Below are 22,507 nucleotides of genomic sequence, written 5' to 3'. Positions count from 1 at the left end.
TCCAAAATAAACATGCTCCAAGGAAACAGCCTACATTGCACTTTATACAGTGTTTCAGTTGAGAAATAAGGAACAAATGTATACTATATATTTGTATGTATGTATGTATATTTTCCTTCTCCGACCCCCATCGGAATGACAACCTTAGACTTCAAAAATTTAGGGCAAGGGAACGGATCATGAGATTGTAAGAAATTAAACTGAAAACAACGGTAAGTACGGTGGTAACAATTAGAGGCAATGTGTCTCATGTGTGAAAATGTCTGGGAAATGGGTCCAGGGACTGAACGCCTCACGACAGTGAATTGTTTTAAAAAGTGAGACTACCAGAGGATGGGAGAGAGAGAGGGAGGATAACAGAGGAAAAGCATTTCATCCTACAGTGGAGTGACCGGTGACACCAACTTCCTAGGGTACCAGCCCGTTGTGAGCCTGTCATCCCCACGCAGGGCTGGTCACAGCGCCCAGCCAGGGAGCCCTGGCAGCGCTGCTCACACCACTTCTGCCTCCATGACTATCCCGTTCAGGGGAAGAAAGTACAACATGAAAACCCATTGTTCCCAAGGTGGATCCCACTATCAGAGGCTTGGACTCCGCAGGTAGGTGGGCCCAAGTGTGGGCATGTTTTGCTGCTGCCAAGGAGATTCTGAAGTGCGTCCAGAGGTGAACGTGCAGGTACCAACTACCTGTTTGTGCCTGAGGCAGGCTCCCCAGGGCACAGGTTGACGCCCTGCTCCCTGATGTGGTGGAATTTGGAGATAGGACCTCTAAGGAGGTGACTGAGGTTACACAAGTCCATGGGGCAGGGTCTGTCCTCATCGCCCCACACATGTGAGGACTCGGCGGGCAGGTGCCGCCCACGAGCCAGGAAGATGGCTCACCACCAGCCACCAGCCCTGAAGGCACCTCATGCCAGCCTCCCAGCCTCCAGAACTGGGAGAAATACTGTTTCTAGCCCCTAGTCTGTGGTGTTTGTCACAGTGGCCGGAGTAACTGGGACACTGAACAGTCCAACTGAACCTTCAGCTGGCTGGGCATCAAGCCAACACACCCCTCACAGTCATCAGCAGGTCACCATGCATGTCACAGGCGGGGCTGGCAATGGGTCCTGCCCATACCTTCTGTGTAGCCACACGCCTGCGTGAGGGCCTGGCAGTGGGTCAGCAGCGCGATCCTTGTCACCGTCACCCCAAGGACACTTCCATCCTTGCACGTCTTATACTGAAACGACAGGACAAGGTGTGGACAAGTACCACTGAGAGGACAAACCAGGGGCCACACATGAGTGCCCAGCACATGGCATGAAAACCCACAACTCTGTGGATGGAGACAGGATGTAATGACTGTGGAGGACGGACAGCCCACAAGGGCATCTTCGTCTGAGTGATCATGGAGGCCAGATCCAAACACTCCACAGAGGGCGGTGCTGTTCCACCTCGTCTGGCGTGGGGCCAGGTACCCACTCTCGGTTGGAGAAGTGGAGATCTGCTCACAGCTCCTCACCTGAGCACACTGCATCTCACTAAATAAGGACACATGTCAGACAGACCACCTCTGCATGACACTGACTCTTGTGACACTGAGTACTGAAATCCTCCAAACGACCAGATGCTGAGGCTGCGGTAGCCCCTGGAACTGCCAGCCCTGTGAGTGTTGTCAGTTGCCCCACGGGAAGAGGGATGGCAGCATGGCACGTCAGTTGGCTTTCTTTACCCCCACCAGCCACACGGGCTGTGATGCATACTGTGAAGGAGCTGGCGTGCTAGAAGTGTCATGTCTGCAGTGACCCTGTCACCTCCCACCATCCCCACTAGCTGTGCCTAAACCCGCTGGGAGGCCAGACACCTGGTGTCACCTTGCCAGAAAAAGGGTGAGGTGACATGGTGACTGCACCCAGGTTAAATCAGCAGCATTCACATCTTAAAAGTGTCATCTTTCAGGGGACCAATGCCTCCTTTTCTTTTCTTACTGCAGATTTAACCCCCAGAGGACCTCGTCTCTCTACATGAGGCTGTGCACAGACAACCAGACGCCCTGCGCAGCCCCAGGGGGCAGAGGTCAGGCACCCACAGACAGGGCCACATTTGGTGCTGTTGAGGTACTCTTCCTTCAAGCAATGCTTTTGCAAACAGAGTTATTATGTTGGTGCAAAAGTAATTGCTTTTTTTGCAATTATTTTGAACCTTTTAAACCACAATTACTTTTGCATCGACCTAGTATCACTCACTTCAATGTGAGAGTGGATATCACATCACCAACACTAATCACGCAGCGGGGATGGCATCTGACGTCAGGTTCTGCAGTGGGAAGGCGTCTCTTGTGGGCGCGACTTTGCCAGAGTGCCCAGTGCCTGCCCGGCTCTCTGAGGGCGCACGCTGACTAGGGTGAGGGACTTTCGTCCCTAAACCCTGCCCTCTGATACCAGCTCATGACCTGATGTCCAAAATGATGACACTGCAATGATAAAGACACCCAACATGCAGAGGGACTGCGTGGGAGGGAAGAGACTGGGAACAGCTCACTGGAATTCGGACTGCACATCTGCCCATCCCTTGGCTGCAAGGGCCTTCATGTCCTTGCCATCCGGGCAATTCCTACTTGGAGTTCCAGTCAAACGTTGACTGCAGCATTAGCTCTGCCCACCACACTCACTGGCTCACAGGGCAAGCTCTGCATCCCCATCAGGCACTGAGACCCCAAAACAAACTCACGCTTGAACCCAGAGCCTGGAGCAGAGCCTGCACATAGAGATACTCAACACGTCCTCCACGGACCCTGGGACGAGGACGACTAGACATTGGACGTGCCCTGCATATCCATCCACATGGCGCTCCATCAGGGGCAGCCGCCTCGTTTCAGGAAGAACGTGGTGACACTGCCCTCCCTGCATGCATGCTACCTGCCTGGGGCCCGTTTCCTGATGGCAGCTGGTCAACTCCCATCACAGAATCTCGCTGATGGCTCTTTTCAGGCATCAGGAACAATGGACCACACTGAGCTTACACCTTCCCTTTGCTTTCCGTCTTTCCCCAGTATGTAGAGTTGACTGTGTCACTTCCTGGGGAGCCACACCTCACCATGGCCACCCTGACAAATACGTCCTGCAGCAGGACAGGCCACATGGACACACAACTTGACCTTCATCTCCCCCATGCCCGTCCTGGCTTCCCATCAGAAAGCATTAATCACATCTGTGAAAAGGATTCTCGCACCAACAAGCGTGAGGCAAGTTCATGCAAAGTCTCTCCCGTGAACTCATTTTTTATTTGCAGCCTCACAACCAGTGATGTTTACCCAATCCTTTCCTTTGCCACTTAAATCCCGACTGACGGGTGGCTGGCTCTCAGGAAGGGTAAGACAATAACAGAGACCAGAGGGCAACACAGGCTCAGATAAACTCGTCTGCAGAGCGAACATAAGAACACTGCAGATTGACGGGCTTATGGTATATTATGGTCGTGGAGCATGGAGGATCAAAGAACATGGACACAAGACACTGCTTATCAATACCAAGACGAGCTAGTCCTTTGTACAGATAAGTATTTTGCCAATTAACTTCTAGCTTTTTACTTATAATGGAAATACCCAAGCACACATGTAAAGAAAAGGAAAAAGAAATCTCACGCACCATCACCTAGCTTCAACAACTATCAATGTCTGGCAAATCTGGTCTCACCGCACATGTGTGTGCACATACATGCACATGCACACGCAGACCTCAGTATTTTAAAATGAATCCCACATGTGGGTGCAGCCTTTCACACACAGGCACTTTGGCAGGTGACTGTGGCCCTGGCTGTGCTGTTTCCGTTCCCCACACCTGGTCCCCGGTCCCCGGTCCCCTCGCTGCCTTGCATTTCCCGAGAGGGGGGTTCCGCAACTGGTCACAGGAGGTTGTAAAATCGTGACAAGATGTCGATGGTACTTGTTCCAGAGAGATTTCATTTTAAAGGGATATTTCAAAACCTTTACTCTAGCAAACAGGCGGGTGGTGTGCTAGAATTCTAACAAGGGCGATCTGCCATCAGTTGGGAGAGTGAGCCTCTCGCAGGACAGACCTGAGCCTGCGCATCCAGTGGCACAGAAGCAAGTGCTGACAGGCCAGGCCCTGGCCGGGTCTCCTGTGGACCAAGGGCCGTCTTGACTCTGGTTCTGTCATACTTAGAAGTCACAAATTGCCCCTCCTCCTGTCACAAACACATGCCTGTGGCAGAGCCTATGTCCACGAGGGGAAGTTCTGGCTCAGCCTAGTTTCTACGGCTGACAGATGTGCTGGCCTTAACAGACCCGCTCGGCCACCCGTACAGAGCTTTCCCACTGTGCTGTGACTGCACAGGGCCTGTCGTGGCACAGGCTGCGGATGTCCTCTCCCTCCTCCTGGCATCCTGGCCAAACAACACAAGGACCTCGACTTCTGCTGTGAACTCTTCCCAGGAAGGGGGCGCATCCTGTCACCCCAGGAATCACCCCAGGAATCAGAATGGAGGCTACGTGTACACAGGGCTGAACCGTTAGGGCCCTTAAGCAGCATCCGGTGTGCTGGGCACAGAGCTGGTGGACAGCAGCAGTCCCAGGCATCACGGCCATGGCCCCATTCTCCACGCAGCCGAGCCAGGGGTTCTTACAACCAGGGTCATGTTCTGAGGTCACAGAGCCTGAGTGACAGAGGGGATCCCCCCACCATGACCATCAGCTCCGTCTCTGGGATGATATCACACTATCTTGGGTGACCATCGGCATCCACGCCAGTAGGTGTCCGTCTATCCTCCCACAGCTACTGCGGCTCTGGAGTGTGGACAAGCAAGCCAGTGATGTGCATGGAGGAACGTGTGCCAGTGAGCAGGACGGTGCTTTGCTTCTTTTCACACTGCAGGTGACCCTGAACCACGCAGGTCCACACCAGTGGATTTTGTTCAATAGATACCCCTATTGTTTCTGATTTGCGGTTTGGGGACTGGGATCCGCACATCCGAATGCTGACTGTGTGTACTGATCTACCCCACATTACCTAGGGGACCTGAGCATCTGTGGATCTGGGGTCCTAGAAGCCATCAAGGGACAACTTGAGTTTTCAAGGAGTCAAGTTACATGTGAAATTTGAACTGCACAGCGGTGGGGGAGGGATGGAGGGTTGGTGCCCCAACCCCACATTGCTCAAGGGTTGACTGTATAATTATTAACATCAAGATTTGACATTTATGCTAATCATAGAACGAGAGCTGACAAACTACAGGTGAACCTGGGACTTGTGAATGTCCAGGCACCTGCACAAAAGCAAAAACCAGCAGCGCCCAAAATAAGCAAAAACATTGCCATTTTAACAATGGCGCAAACAAAGAAAAACACCACCATTTTAATAACAGCAGAAAGAAGTAAAAACACCACCATTTTAACAATGGCGGATAATAAAACACCTGCCATTTACCCAGACTTCCAGTGTCACTACGCTGAGGGACAGGATACCCAAACGCTTGATTGACAGATGACTTGGCTCAGCGCTGTTACCAGCGCACACTCCCACTAAATCCCACCACTGAGCTGGGCTGAGTGCGTAGTTACTGTCCCCTCTCCTGAGGTGACCGCTGGCACCTCAGACACAGGAAAGCCCTGTCCCTCTTGATCCACATCCTGCCGAGGTGGAAAGTGCATATCCCGACCTCATGGCACAATGTTCCGGCACAGCCGAGCCCGCATTCCTGTTCACAGGCTTCAACAACACAACATGCCCCTTACCTTTCTCGTGAGTGGGACCTCGATGGGCACGGGGACGACCTCGGCCAGAAGGCAGCCGTAGAAGGCCACCATGGACGCAGCAGGGTCATTGTTGGGGAACACCAGTGCCACCTGGAGGACACAGAGGGGAGGGATGCACCATGAACATGGGTGGGCTTTAAAACACCAGGAAGGGTGCACCACCACGCACAGCAGGGTTCCCGTTCCCCCTGGAACGGACGCTGGCACATTCAGTGCCCTAGTTAAAAGTCTGTCAGCATATACTTTTCCTTTAATGAAAGGCAAACATATTACCAATGGTCATTCCTAATACTGCACCAGAAAACAGCGATCTTCATTTTCTGCATCCTGTCTTCCACATCGGCATATTTTTATGAAGAAACTCTAGGGCATGCAACTGTTTTGTTTCCCATTCTTGTCACTAGTCTTTACAACCATGTCCTCGTGTTTCCATGTGTTGTCCACTAAGCTGAGGAGTGCTGAGCGCCTGCTCCCCATGCTGCGTGGGCAGCTGGACCCACTCAGGGCAGGTCAGTCCCCAGCAGTCTCAGCACTGAGGCTGCGGTCACAGTTTTAGCCCCTCTACACCTTTTCTCATCTGAAAAACGAGAGCACTAGTAGAACCTACATCTTAGTGTTGTGATAAAGGCTCTAAGTCAGGTTCATTTAAATTGCCACACAAATAAACAAATACGGGCAGTATGGTTTTAAAATGTTTTCTGACACTCCTTAGGGTATCTTAGTGATGAACAGTTTTCCATGGGGTGTCTTCTGACCATCCTTCCTTGTACAAATGGCTTTTCCTTTCCCGGCCTATTTATCTGCTAGTATTTTGACACTGCCCCTAAAATCTGGATGAACTTGATATGAATTTGAGAGTATTGCCTCTTACATTTGATGTACAGACTTCTTGAGATAATATTTCCTGTTTTATTCTTACTGGTGCATTTAATGTTTTATGTAAATTTGCCAAATCTTTCCTTTATCACCCATCACTTCACAAATGTTGCATCCAATTTAAATTTCATTAGGAGCTCATTTTACGGTCTGCAGTGTAGTTAACTTGCACTCCAGTCACCCCAGGGCTCATTCTGGAGTAGCAAGCGGTCACAGCCGGCAACTTTAGAAGGCAGGCTGTCGGTGTGAAGTTGTGACAGGCAGCCCTCTTTCGGTGCCCTCACCCCACCCCATGCTGCAGAGTTCTGCTTCACTTTGGCAGGCACCTCTCTGTATGGGTTTGGTGTGTTGTTATAAGCACATCAATCCTATGACTTAGCACATGCATAGTATTTTTACAGTACCTCATTCAGGAATTTAATCAATTTTTTCTTTAAAAATGTCTTAACTAGAAGTTATTAGTTTTGACATAAACAGTTAGCTAAAACCCTTTATTTCAATATCGAAAGAGAGGCTGGCATAAAAGAATTCAGATGGCAGCTGAGAATGGGGCAGGCTGTATCTTAAATGTGGCTGTGTTGTTGGTCATTTAACAACACAGACGGTTGGTGGGAACAAAAGTAAGTTTCAGAAGACTTCATTTCTCTGTGGCATTCCTGAAGTTTACTGAAATCAGCTAAATGAGAGACAAAACTATAAGGCCAATAAAAGCCATTCTGCACTACTGATGAATTTTATTCGAGAAACCCTGTGAAATAATTATTAATTAGATATTAATCCTTATTTCGTCCCAACAGCACCCAGACCCAGACAGATGGCAGGCGACCATCAGAGGACTTTCAAGGAGGAATAAGAGGACTTTTCTGTGTGCCTGTGCATATGAACCTCAAGCCATCATTTTAAAAAATGATCTGAGGTTTGCATTAGCCTCAGGTGTTCTGCCTCCAACTGGTGGGCCCAAACTGATGGTGTCTGTTTTTAGATCTGGACCTGGCAAAGCAACAACATGCAGCTAAATGTCTGCATATCTTCCCGGGCACCACTGCCACACTGCTTCCCTCCCCAAAGTGGACCTCGGCGTTTGCGGAAGCTCATCACACTGCAGTGAAAACGCAGGAGATGCTGAAGTTCCACTCAACACTGATGGTGTCGCCCATTCACGAAGGACCAGCTAAACAATGACTTGTTCTTCTAGAATATGTCTATTATGCAGGTGGGGGGCCTGGTCACAAGCAGGAAACCAAGAGGAAAAAAGGTGACGTGCCAGAACCACACTGGATCGGTCCTGTTTCTGAGATTCGGGTCTAGCTCCCATCCCAGCTCCACTCAAAGGAAGAACGACTTGATCCAGGACTTAAATTCCCCCCTTTCCCACTAGTCTGTGCAGATAATGCCAGAGTACAGAGCCTTGCAGAGTTGTGTTAAAACAGGATGCAATGCTACATTAATGTAAAATGAATAAAAGTGGAACATAAAATTCTACATTATTATATGCTCTCACACATAAAAATAATGGACAGAAAAGGCTCCTCTAGAATCAAAACTGAAAAATTGTTTTGAATTTTTTGGAAGGGAAGTCTACTGACATCGTTCTCATTAAGTCTTCCGTTAATGTCTGACCAGTTCCGAGTCTGTGCGGGTGACTCCAGTCATTCCAGCGCAACAACATACAAGAAAAAAGTGCTTCGTTTTCATAAACCTACATGGTTTCCCTTCATTTGAGTCTCTGCATTCCTCTGACATTTCATTGCACCTACTTATCCTCAGAGCAGAACGGCAGCAACAAATGAAGAAGCGGAAGCCCACCTAGTGTTTGCCAAGGTTCAAGCCCGTTGAGCAAGGCCCACCTTCTTCCCATGCCCATTCACGGTTTGTCGCCTGACCACAGGCCCCTCAGCTCCTTCCCATGCTCTTCCTGGAACCGGACCCAGAGCTTGCCACTTACTTCTCCCCAAGAAGACTTCTCAGATCCCAGATGCTCCCAAAACAAAAGGGACCTCTCCTTCCCAACAGTTCAGCTGTATGTCTCATCACCTCCTTTGAGGACCTGTATCTCTTCGCAATTTGTAGAAAAGCTGGTTACAGCGTGTTTAGTCTTTAATACTGCTGGCTCCCTAAAGGCAGGCTCCACACACAATGCATCTCTGTAGCCCCCACGGCTCTCCTATGACATCTGAACACTCAGTCACTCAGGCCCAAGAGGGCACTCCACAGACTGGACTAAGGACCACACAAATGAAAAGTGTTTGTAATTAATGCTAAGGACCGCATGTTCATTATTCTGGGAAAATTTATGTTTAATTCAGAAATAATTTTCGAAGAGGGTCAAGAATCTTGTTTATTGCAACAGAAGGTTTTTTATCAATATACAGTTACGTATGCTTATTTAATAAGCACTTATACAAACATGCCACATGAATCATTTTTAAGGAATAATTTAGAAAGTAGTCTCCCTCATACAACGCGAACCGGCCCCTGACTAAAAAAATCCCTTTGCATGTGTTACTCTCTCAGAACTGCATTCCACATTCCTACAAACATCTCAGCTAAACAGCGGCAGTTTTATTTGTAATTATAAGGGAATGTCAAGAATCTGCAGGCCATACTACAAGAGAATTTTTTAAAAATATTACTCCACTAAGACTTTTAACCAAATTATAGATAAGGAAGATATGTTACAACTGACTTTTTTATTTTTTTATTTTTTTACTGTGGTAAAATATATACGAGGTGTGATAAAATACGGTAAATGTTTAAATAAAAAAAATTACAGTAAAAGACACATTGCCATTAATTCCTTTCAAAATACACCCCCTCGCTTCGAACACATTTATCCCATTATCCTTCCCACTTTCCGAAGCAGTCCTGGAAGTCCTCTTTCATAAGTGTCTTTAGTTGCACTGCTGTGGCTGCCTCGATATCCTGAATCATTTTGACTTTGGAGAAGAACCATAAGTCGCACGGTGCCAGATCCTGTGAATAAGGTGGATGAGGACACATTGTAATGTTTTTGACAGAAATGGCCATATACCAGAAACGATGTATGTCACGGAGTGTTGTCATGATGGAGGATAATTTACGGGACACTTTAAAACACACTTTCTCTCAACTGTAGCTCACACCCGACTCACTGCACCCAACAAGTTGAAACCTGTCACATACTGTTACTAAGGTTTAATGCACCACTTCCCGTATCGAAGATCCCTGCCTTTCCATTGGGTGGCACTCGGCAGCAGCAGTCACCATATTTTGTGATCACAACAGAAAGGCTCCGTGTCACACATCGCTTCTGGTACAGCAATTTCTGTCAAATAAAAACATTACGGTGTGTCCTCATCCACCTTATTCACCAGATCTGGCACCGTGTGACTTCTGGCTCTTCCCTAGGTCAAAATGACTCATAACATTGAGGCAGCCATGACAGTGAAACTAAAGACACTCACAAAAGAGGACTTCCAGAACTGCTTCGGAAAGTGGCAAGAACGATGGGATAAGTGTGTTCGAAGCAAAGGGGAGTATTTTGAGGGGGATTAATGACAAAGTGTCTTTTACTGTAAATGTTTTTTTATTTAAACATTCACCATAGTTTTTGATCACACCTCATATAACAAAGTTGATCATCTCAACTATTTTCAAGTGTACGATTCAGAGGCATTAAGTACATTCGTATGAAACAATCACCAGCATCATTTCCAGAACTGTCATCTTCCTAAATGGAAACTCTGTCCCACTAAACACTAACACCCACGTCTCCCAGCTCCTGGTAACTATCATTCTTTGTCTCTATGAATTTAACTACTCTAAGTGCCTCACAGAAGTGGGATCACACAATATTTGTCCTCTTGTGGCTGGCTTATCTCATTCAGCATAATGTCCTCAAGGTTCATCCATGCTGTAGCATATGTCTGAATGTCCTTCCTTTTCAAGGCTGAACAATATTCCATCGTATGGTTGGATCACATTGTATTGTCCATTCATCTGTCCATGGACACCTGGCTTGCCTCCACCTTTGGTTTGTGAATAATACTGCTGTGAACATTGGTGTAGAAACAAATGTTCAAGTTTCTGCTTTCAATAATTTTGAAATTGAAGTAGAATTGGACCAAAAGGTAATTCCATGTTTAGTTTTTAAGAAACCACCATATTCTTTTCCACAGCAGCTATACAACTGTATGTTCCTACCACAATATATGAGGGCTCCAATTTCTTCACATTCTTGCCACACTTATTATTTTCTACTTTTGATAATAGTCATTCTAGTGGGTATGAGGTGGGATCTCACTGTGGTTTTGATTTGCATTTCCCTGATGATTAGTGATGTTCTTTACATTAGTGAACTTCTTGACATGTGCATATTGGACACCAATGAATCTTCTCTAGAGAAATGTGTATTCAAGTCTTTTGCACCTTTTCAAACTTTTTTTGTTGTTGTTGTTGTTGTAGCTGTAGGAGTTCTTTATATATTCCGGATACTAACCAGTTATTAGATACATGATTTGCAAACATTTCCTCCCATTTTTTTATGTTGCATTTTCCCTATCAACAGTGTCCTTTAGAGTACAAAAGTGTTTTCATTCTGATGAAGTCCAATTTATCAATTTTGTTGTTGCCTGGGCTTCTGGTGTCATATGCAAGAAATCACTACCAAATCCAATGTCATGAAGCTTCCCCTATGTTTTATCCTAAGAGTTTTATAGTTTTAACTTTTATGTCTAGGTTTTTGATCCATTTTGGATTTTTTTATATATGGTATAATGGTTCAATTTTGTTTTTTTGCTTGTGGATGTCCAATTGTCCTAGGACCAGCACTGAATAGACTGTCCTTCCCCCATCTAATGTCCTAGCACCCTGACTGAAAATCACTTGGCCACACGTGTGAGGGTTTATTTCAGGGCTCTCCATTCCACTCCATTGGTCTCCGTCTGTCTTTATGTCAGTGCCGCACTGTTTAGATCACTGCAGGTTTACCGTAAGTTGTGTAACGGAAGTATGAGTGCTACAATTGACTTTTAAAGGCTAAAGGTGAAACTGGTTCAATAAAAAATTGGAAAGAAACATAGTTCACACAGAATCCTGGGGCAGCAGCAATCGCAATCTTTTAAAAATTCACTGTAATGGGCCCATGTCCTTATAATATCTCCTCAATGAATCATAGATTGTGTTCTATGGTGCTCTATGATGCTCTGTGGTGGCATCTTAATAAAATTCACTGGGAGGCCTTTGGGTGCAGGTATCTAAGATGCCAGTCTCGGGGCATCTAAGGTACATAGCAGCTTGTGGGGAAAAAGGCAAGAAAACTCGGTTCCATACCCAGCCCCACCTCTAACCTGGGTGTGAAGCTTGGACAAGGTTATTAACTGCTCTGGGTGTAACATTAAAGGGAAATACTAATATCTGTCCTCTGTAACTTATCAGGTTGCAGTAAGAAAAAAATTTGCTTTACAATGAAAGATCAAGAAATTTAACACTGGGGAAGGAATGGTACCAGCAGTTTACTGCTGAGATCGTCAATCTCACTAATGTAAAAGGAATTTAAAATGTAATTGTCCTGCCTACCCAGGTAGACGACACAAAATGTTTCAAACTAGGAGACCATATATGACAGTGGTTAGGACACAGGCTTTGGGGCCGGACAGAAATGGATATGAGTGCTGGCTACACCACCAACTAGTTATGTGCCTGCATCTGATATAATACTTGACCCCTCAAGTCCGAATGTCTGCATGGATAATGCATGGGGAATACTCTAGTTTAGCTCACTGAGTTGCTGTGAAGATTAAATGACTTATGTGTAATTGCTTTGGGTTCATAGTAAATGTTAAGAAAGCCTTACTTAGCAGCATTAGTATTAAGAGACACTGGGCTCTGGAACTTTATGACAGTAGGTAACTTTTTCACTAAGACAATGTGTTTTGCAGATGCAACAAATTAAATTGCACTCACCCTGTCTCCAGGCCGCACCATCGGCTCTTGCTTCGTACCTAATTTATGCAGGATGTTGTAAGCCACCTTCATGCTTCTTGTCCACAGTTTGCCTATCAATACAAAGTACAGACACAAGTAACTGGACACGTGCGTTCCCAGTTATGGACATATATGCACATTAAACTGCAAAGAGAGTATTACATTTTCATTTTAACCCCTCAGTTTATTCTGAGTCCCTGGAATCAAGATGGGCAATAAAAGCCAGCAATTCTGAATCATGAAATTCGAGAAGCCTGAACACTGGAATACGGTACTAGTACAAACACTCCTAGTGTACAAAATACCTACAGCAAAGCCACAGAAATTTAATTATCATAGAAGTTGTGAGGGAAGATTTCTAGGGAGTAAAGTAGGGTGAAGACCACGGCAATAGTGCGTTACCACTAATTTATGTTGTGCAAAGTGACACACATTTCCCTGGCAAATTCTACCAAACTTTCAAAGAAGAATTAATACCTACACTTCTCAAACTCTTCCAAAAAATAGAAGAGGAGGAAACACTTCCAAACTCATTTCCTGAGGCCGCCATTACCCTGATACCAAAATCAGACAAGGGTGTCACAAGAAAATTACAGGCAATTATCCCTCCTGAACATAGATGCAAAAATCCTCAACAAAATATTAGCAAACAGAATTCAGCAATACACTGAAAAGATCATATACCACAATCAAGTGGGATTCATTTCAGAGATGCAAGGTTGGTTTAACACATGCAAATCAGTCAGTGAGATTCATCGTATATAGCAAAATGAAGGATAAAAGTTCTATGATCCCCATAATAGATGCAGAAAAGGCATTTGACCAATTCCAGCACCCATCTGTGATAAAAACTCTCAGCAAAGTGGGTATTGAGGGAACATATCTCAACATAATAAAGTCCACATGTGATAAGCCTGCAGCTAACATTAAAGTCAATGGTGAAAAGTTTTTTCCTCCAAGATCAGCAACAAGACAAGAATGTCCAACCCAGCTGCTTTTATTCAACACAGTATTAAAAGTTGCAGCCAGATCAATTAAGCAAGAAAAAGAAATAAATGGCATCCAAATTGGAAAGGAAGAAGTAAAGCTGTCATTATTTACAGAAGACATGATACTATGTATAGAAAACCCTGAAGAATCCATCAAAAAAATGTTATAACTAATAAATAAATTTAGTAAAGGTGCAGGATACAAAAGCAATATATAGAAATTTGCTGCATTTCTATACACTAATAATGGACTATCAGAAAGAGAAATTAAGAAAAGCATTGCAAGTAAAATTTCATCAAAAAGAATAAAATACCTAGGAATAAATTTAACCAAGGAGATGAAAGACCTGTATGCTGAAAACAATGACACTGATGAAAGAAACTGAAGACACAAATAAATGAAAAGGTATTCTGTGATGATGGACTGGAAGAACTAATACAGGCATACCTGTTTTATTGCACTTCACCGATAATTGCATTTTCACCAACATCAAAATGAGACCCGCCACCAACAAAAACATTATGACTTGCTGAAGGTTCAGATGATGACTAGTACTTTTTAGCAATAAAGTATGTTTATTTAAGGAATGTACATTTTTATTCAGATATAATGTTATCGGAAACTTAGACTACAATATAGTGTAAACATAACTTTTACATACATTGGGAAAACAAAAAATTCATGTGACTCACTTTATTGCAATATTCTTTTTATTGCAGTGGTCTGGACATAATGTACAATATCTCCAAGGTGTGCATGTAATGTTAAACTGCCCACACTACCCAAATCAACCTATGGATTCAATCTAATCCCCATCAAAATTCAAATAGCACTTTTACAGAAATGGAACAAACAATCCAAAAATGTATATGGAACCACAAAAGACTCTTAATAACCAGAGTAATCTTGAGAAAGAACAAAACTGGAGGCATCACAACCGGTGATTTCAAACTACACTATAAGGCTATAGTAATCAAAACAGCATGGTGTTGGCAGAAAAACACACATAGATAATTGGAACAGGATAAAGAGCCCAGAAATAAACCCATGCACATATGATGAATAAATTTACAACAAAGGAGCCAAGAATATGCAATGGGGAAAGGACAGTCTCTTCAATAAATGGTGTTGGGAAAACTGGACTTCCATATGTAAAAAAATGAAATTGGACTATTTCTTACACCATACACAAAATTAACTGAAAATGGAGTAAAGACTTGAATGTAAGACCTGAAACCACAAAACTAGAGAAAGCACAGGTGATAAGCTCCTTGACATTTGTCTTGGTGATTTTGTGGATCTGGCAACAACAGCAAAAATAAATAAGTAGGCACATCAAACTTCTGCACAGAAAACGAAACCATCAAAAAAAATAAAATAAAAAAAAAAAAATGAAAAGGCAACCTACCGAATGGGAGAGAATATCTGCAAATCCTACCTCTAACGGGGGTTAATATCCAATATATTTATAAAGAACTTGTACAACACAGTAGCAAAACCCCCAAAACAATCCAATGAAAAAATGGGTGGAGGACCCGAATAGACATACCGATGGCCAACAGACACATGAAAAGACACTCAACACCACTAGTCAGAGAAATGCAAATAAAAACGACAATGAGATACCACCTCACACCTGTCAGAATGGCTGTCATCAATAAATCAACAAACAAATGTTGGCGAGGATGAGGAGAAAAGGGAACATTGGTGGGATTGCAGATTTATGCAGCCACTATGGAAACAGTATGGAGGTTCATCAAAAAACTGAAAATAGAACTTACCATAGGATCCAGCAATCCCACTACTGGGTATTTATCCAAAGAAAAGAAAAACACTAACTCAAAAAGACATATGAAGCCCATGTTCATTGTAGCATTATTTTTTTTTTGAAGGAACTTATTCTTTATTGTATAATTTTTTCTTATTTTGAGTCAATCTCAAAATTACTGAAAATATCAAGTATAATACAGCAAACTACATTATTTCCTCAAGCCATTTGAAAGTAAGTTACCAGCCTGATGCCCTATCGCCCCTGAATACTGAATACCTAAAATAGTTTATATTTCCAATAAATGACGACACTCTCTTAGATAATGACAATACAGTTGTCCAAATTAGGAAATTAACATTGATGTCCAGTTGTCCTAATAACATTCTTTGGGCCCTAGTCAGAATCACATGTTGCATTTAATTGTCATTTTTTTTTAGTCCCCTTCATTCTGGAACAGTTACTCAATATCTGACTGTTATGACCTTGACATTTTTGAAGATTACAGGGTCAGTTATTTTATAGAGTGGCCTTGAAGTGGATTTGTTTGGTGTTTCCTTGTGATTAGATGCCAGTCATCCTTTTTTTTTTTGTACGCATATAGTTTTTTTATTAGTTTCAGGTACACAAGACAAAGTAATACTTAGACGTTTATCATTTATATCCCTCACACTGTGTGAATCCCCTTCCCCCCATCCACTATCCCTCTGACATCGCACAGAACCATTACATTTCCACTGTCTCTATTCCTAATGCTGTACTCCATTTCTTGTAAGTATATACATACATATATATATATATATATATATATATATATATATATATATATATAAAATTATAGTTGGCATTAATTATTGTTCAGCTTCAGGTGTACAGTGCAGTGATCAGGCATCTACATCAGCCCTGAGGTGGTCTCCCAAATGGGACACGTGTCCATCGGATACCCTACAAATTTTTTACAACATTATTGATTATGTTCCCCAAATTAATTTTCAAAACCCCGTGGTCATCTTGTGGTTACCGACTATTTTCTAATCCCCTCACCTTCCCCTTATCCCCACCCCCCCGCCCCTCTAGCAACCCTCAGTTTTTCCTCCATGTTTCCAAAACTGTTTCTGATTAGTTCATTCACTTATTCTTTTCTTTAGATTCCACATATAAGTGAGATCATATGGTATTTGTCTTTCTCTGTCTGACTTATTTCACTTAACATAATGTTCTCTAGGTCCATCCATGTTGTTGCAAATGGTAAGATTTCTTTCTTCTTTGTGGCTGCGTAATACTCCATTGTAGAAATGTACCATAGTTTCTTAATCCAGTCATCTGCCCATGGGCATTTTGGTTGTTTCCATGTCTTGGCTATTGTGTATAGTGCTGCAATAAACATAGGAGTGCATAAAGTTTTTTGAATTGGAGTTTTGGATTTCTCTGGATAGATACCTAGGAGTGGAATTGCTGGATCATAAGGTAGTTCCATTTTCATATTTTTGAGATACCTGCATACTGTTTTCCATAGTGGCTGCACCAATCTGCAATCCCACCAACAGTGCACACGCGTTCCCTATTCTCCCCATCCACACGAGCACTTGTTGTTTGTTGATTTATTGGTGATAGCCATTTTGACTGGGGTGAGGTGATACCTCATTGTGGTTTTTACTTGCATTTCTCTGATGGTTAGTGAGGTTGAGCATTTCTTCATATGTCTGTTTGCCATCTGTATGTCCTTTTTAGAAAAATGTCTCTTCAAGTCGTCTGCCCATTTTTTAATTGGGTTGTTTGTTTTTTTGGAGTTGAGTGAGATTTTTTATAAATTTGTGATATTAACCCCTTATCAGATATATCATTGGCAAACACCTTTTCCCATTCAGTAGGATCCCTTTTTGTTTCATTGATGGCTTCCTATGCTGTGAAAAAACTTTTTAGTTTGATGCAATCCCACATGTTTATTTTTTTCTCTTACTTCCCTTGCACGAGGGGATATATCAGTAAGAATCTTACTCCGGGTAATGTCTTTGAAGTTTCTTCCTATATTTTCTTCTAGGAATTTTATGGTTTCAGATCTTACATTTAAGTCTTTAAGCCATTTTGAATTTATTTTTGTTTATGGTGTAAGGAGGTGGTCCAGCTTCATTTTTTTGCATGTGTCTGTCCAGGTTTCCCATTTATTGAATAGACTGTCTTTACCCCACTGTACATTCTTGCTTCCATTGTCATAAATTAAATGGCCATATACGCATGGAATTATTTCTGGACTCTCTATTCTGTTCCATTGATCTATATGTGTCTGTTTTTATGCCAGTACCATGCTGTTTTGATTACTGTAGCCTTGTAGTATAATTTGATGTCAGGTATTGTTATACCTCCCACTTTGTCCTTATTTCTCAAGATTACTGAGGCTATCCGGGGTCTTTTATGGTCCCATATAAATTTTAGGATTATATGTTCTATTTCTGTGAAAAACATCATTGGTAGTTTGACAGGAATTGCGTTGAATATGTATATTGCCTTAGGCAGTATGGACATTTTAACTATATTAATTCTTCCTATCCATGAACATGTTATGTGTTTCCATCTACTTGTATCTTCTTTCATTTCTTTCTTCAGTGTCTTATAATTTTCTGAGTACAGCCCTTTTACTTCTTTGGTTAAATTTATCCCCATGTATTTTATAGTCTTTGAAGCAATTTTAAGTGGGACTTTTTTTTTTAATTTCTCCTTCTGTTTCTTCTTTGAGTTAGCCTTGGAAGGTTGCACGCCTCTAGAAAATTGTCCATTTCTTCCAGATTGTCAAATTTGTTGGCATATAGTTGCTCATACTAATTTCTTAAAATTTTTTCTATTTCTGCGGTGTCTGTTGTCACTTCTCCTCTTTCATTTCTGATTTTATTAATTTGGGTCCTCTCTCTCTTTCTTCTTTAATGAGTCTGGCTAAAGGTTTGTCAATTTTGTTTAACTTCTCTAAGAACCAACTCTTGGATTCATTGATCTTTTGTATTGTTTTTCTGGTTTCTATTTCATTTATTTCCGCTCTGATCTTTATTATCTCCTTCCTTGTACTCCCTTTGGGCTTATTTTGCTGTTCTTTTTCCAGATCCCTTAAGAGTGAAGATAAACTGTTGATTAGTGATGTTTCTTGTTTCTTTAGGTAGGCCTGCGGTGCTATGAACTTCCCTCTTAGTACTGCTTTCGCGGCATTCCACAGATTTTGTGTCGTCGTGTTTTCATTTTCGTTTGTCTCGAGATATCTTTTGACTTCTTCCTTGATCTCCTGGTTGACCCATTCATTATTTAGTAACATGTTATTCCGCCTCCATGAATTGGTGTGTCTTCCAGTTTTTTTCCTGTAGTTCATTTCTAATTTCATAGCACTGTGGTCAGAGAAGACAACTGGTATGATTTCAATTTTCTTAAATTTATCAAGACTTGTTTTGTGGCCTAACATGTGGTCTAGCTTGGAAAATGTTGCATGTGCGCTTGACAAGAACGTGTATTCTGTAGCTTTGGGGTGAAATGCTCTGAAAATATCGATTAAGTCCCAGTGGTCCAATGTGTCATTTAAGGCTTTTGTTTCCATATTGATTTTCTGTCTGGAAGACCTGTCCCTTGTTGTCAGAGGTGTGTTGAAGTCCCCTACTATGATAGTGTTACTGTTGATCTCTGTCTTTATGTCAGTCAGTATCTGTTTTATATATTTAGGTGCTCCTATGTTGGGTGCATAGATGTTTACTAGGGTTATGTCCTCTTGTTGGATCGATCTCTTTATTATTATATAGTGCCCATCTTTGTCTTTTAATATGTTCTTCATTTTAAAGTCTATTTTGTCAGAAATAAGTATTGCAACTCCAGCTTTTTTCTCTTTTTTTCCCCTTTATCTTTTTTCTTTTATTTTTTATTTTATTAAATTTATTGGGGTGACAATTGTTAATAAAATTACATAGATTTCAGGTGTACAATTCTGTATTACATCATCTATAAATCCCATTGTGTGTTCATCACCCAGAGTCAGTTCTCCTTCCATCACCATATATTTGATCCCCCTTACCCTCATCTCCCACCCCCCACCCTCCACCCCCTTACCCTCTGGTAACCACTAAACTATTGTCTGTGTCTATGAGTTTCTGTTGTGGTATATAAACCAAAAACAACAAAAGAACAAGACAAACAAATGAGAAACAGAAACTCCAGCTTTTTTCTCATTTCCATTTGCATGAAAAATCTTACTCCAACCCTTCACTTTCAGCCTGTATGTGTCTTTTGATCTGAGGTGAGTCTCTTGTATACAGCATATACAAGGGTCTTGCTTTCTTATCCACTCAGCCACCCTATCTCTCTGGATTAGAGCATTTAATCCTTTTACATTTAAAGTGATTATTCGTAGGTACATAGTTATTGCCATTTTTAAATTTGTAGTTAGATTGTTTTCATCTTTCTTCTATTTACAGAAGTCCTTTTAGTATTTCTTGCAATGCTGGCTTGGTGGTAATAAATTCCTTTAGCTTATTCTTTTCTGGGAAGCTCTTTATCTCTCCATCAACTTTAAATGATAGCCTTGCTGGATAAAGCAATCTAGGTTGTAGGCCTTTGTTTTCCATCACTTTGAGTATCTCCTGCCACTTCCTCCTGGCCTTCAATGTTTCTGTAGAAAAGTCATTTGATAGTCTTATGGGAGTTCCCTTGTATGTAACCCTTTGTCTTTCTCTTGCTGCTTTTAGGATTCTCTCTTTGTCTTTAACCTTTGCCATTTTAACTATAATGTGTCTTGGTGTGGGCCTGTTTGGGTTTATCCTGGTTGGAACTCTCTGCACTTCCTGTGCTTGTATGTTGGTTTGCTTCATCAGGTTAGGGAAGTTCTCAGACATTATTACTTCAAATATGTTCTCAATCCCTTGCTTCCTCCCTTTACCTTCTGGTATTCCTATGATGCGCATGTTGTTGCGCTTGATGTTATCCCAGAGGTCTCTTAAACCATCTTCATGGTTTTTTATTCTTTTTTCTTTCTGTTGTTCTGTTTTGGTGATCTCTGCTAACTTGTCTTCTAAGTTGCTGATCGATCCTCTGCTTCATCTAATCTACTGTTAATTCCTTCAACTGAGTTCTTTATTTCAGTAATTGTGTTCTTTAGTTCTAACTGGTTGTTTCTTTATGTTGTCTCTAAGCTCCTTAAACATTCTTATCATCATTGTTCTGAACTCTGTCTCTGATTGGTTGGTTACCTCTGTTTCATTTGGTACCATTTCTGGAGGTTTCTTCTGTTCTTTTATTTGGGACATGTTTCTTTGTTTCCCCATTCTGGCTGACTCTCTGTGTTTGCTTTGATGTATTAGGTAGATCCCCTAGAGTTCTTAGTTCTTGCTGGGTTATCTAGTATGTGTCCTTCATATTTGACTTGCACTACTTCACTCTTCTCCTCTGCGTGTGCTCCAAAGGTGACTCTTGTGTTGTGTATATTGTCCTGTTAAAGATCTTTAATTGCTTTTCGCTTGTGAGTAGGTGGGGTTAACTCCTAGGCTGACTAGTTGTGAGACTTGGCTCTGCCCACTGCAGGGTGTTCTGCTGCATGAAGGTTGACCACTTAAATGTGGTTTGGCCTCTATGGGCTCTTGTGCCTGTAAGAATTCCCTCTGGGTGTGTCACTTGTAGGTCAAACCCGGTAGTAGTCTGGTTTGGTCTGGAGTTGGCCTCTGGGTATGTTGAATCTTGTGCCTCTTAAGCTGGGCCCTGGTAGGGCAATTTCAGAACAAAGCAAATCACCAAGCACAACAACAACAACAACAACAACAACAAGGAAAAAATCAAATACATTCACATGTAAAAACAACCGACAACCCACACTCAACACAGGCAAAGATATCAAAGATATAAAGACAAAAGAAAAAAGAAAAAAAAGCAGCGCCAGTCTTGGCTTAAGCCCACCAAGTAATCTCCAGGTCGTCCTCTGCTGTAACAAAGAGTCCTCTGCGTATTGTGCAGGCAGAGCCGGTCACCTGGTGCCCAGAGTGATGTTGGAACTGCAGATTTAGATGCGTGGGGCTGAGGGGTCTGGATGATAGTTTCTACAAAGTCAGTGCAGTTTCTGCTCTAGCCTGCACATATGTGTGCACTGAGAGTAGCACAACCAGCCCTGTGTCCAGTTCTCCTGAGTCTTAGGGCACTTCTTCTGCGCGCGTGTGTTTGTGTGTGTTGCGGGCGGGAGATTTCTGAGCTGCTGAAAGCCCAGAACTGCATCTGCTTGCCGCCTACTGCTGATCCCTGGGAGTGCCTCCGCAGTTGTAATTGCCCTGCCCTAGGCAGGCCAGAAAGGGTAGGGGCTGGGGATGGAGGGGTCTTCTCTCTCCCAGCCCAGCCATGTCACACTCTTCCCGGAGGCCAGAAAAGGTGGTGGGTGGGGGTGGAGGAGTCTCTTCCCTCCTAGCCCAGCAAAAATCACACTCTTCCCAGCCTCTTCCCTGGGTCAGAGCTGCACGCCAGTCTTCCCAGAGCCTGAGCACTAAGGTTCCTCTGTAATCTGACACCACTCCTCAGTTCAGGGGCCAGTTTAAGTCTCTGGAAGGCTGGGGATTGGAAGAGCGGGGGTGAGGGGTCCAGGTATGGAGTTTGTGTCCTTTGTCCACCCTAGGGCCCAACTGGAGTTCTCACTGAGGTTATTGCCTCAAATGCTGGATATGCTGCCCCCTCGGTGGGAGAGATCAGCTGTGGGACGCAGGGAAAGAGCCCACCTCCTGGCTTTTGTGTTGTCTGTTCCATCCTGGGATCCCCTGCGTCTCTGCAGCTGCGGATGTCGGACTCGTTTCCACAGCCGCAGATGCGGACCGCATTTCCATAGCTGCAGATACGCGGCGTGTCCCCACTCTGCTCCCTTCCCTCTTCTCCTGCTCGCCCAATTTGCCCACTTTCAAGTAATCCTTGCATTGGAGCATTATTTACAACAGCCAAGATAGGGAAGAAACCTAGGTCTACATCAATAGAGGAATAGATAAAGAAGATGTGGTACATATATACAATGGAATGTTACTTGGCCATAAAAATGAAGGAAATCTTACCATTTGCAACAAAATGGATGGACCTAGAGGGTATTATGCTAAGTGAAAGAAGTCAGACAGAGAAAGACAAATACCATATGATTTCACTCATATGTGGAAGAAAATAAAAATAAAA

General features: G+C 43.0%; 1 protein-coding gene across 1 annotated transcript in view; it reads right to left on the bottom strand.

Annotated features, from left to right (window-relative positions):
* The window catches only part of DIP2C (disco interacting protein 2 homolog C), a 341,516-nt gene that overhangs the window by 81,536 nt on the left and 237,473 nt on the right, over positions 1-22,507 (bottom strand). The window contains exons 9-11 of the mRNA XM_074324849.1: positions 12,574-12,665; positions 5,734-5,844; positions 1,119-1,221 (exon numbers count right to left, since the gene is read on the bottom strand). Of these exons, the coding sequence (XP_074180950.1) occupies positions 1,119-1,221; positions 5,734-5,844; positions 12,574-12,665 (306 nt within the window). The remainder of the gene's footprint in view (positions 1-1,118; positions 1,222-5,733; positions 5,845-12,573; positions 12,666-22,507) is intronic.

The sequence above is a fragment of the Rhinolophus sinicus genome, linkage group LG02 (assembly GCF_036562045.2).
Source record: "Rhinolophus sinicus isolate RSC01 linkage group LG02, ASM3656204v1, whole genome shotgun sequence".
Classification (NCBI taxonomy): Eukaryota; Metazoa; Chordata; class Mammalia; order Chiroptera; family Rhinolophidae; genus Rhinolophus; species Rhinolophus sinicus.
Note: the sequence above shows the minus strand (reverse complement) of the source record. Positions and strands in the feature narration are given on the sequence as shown.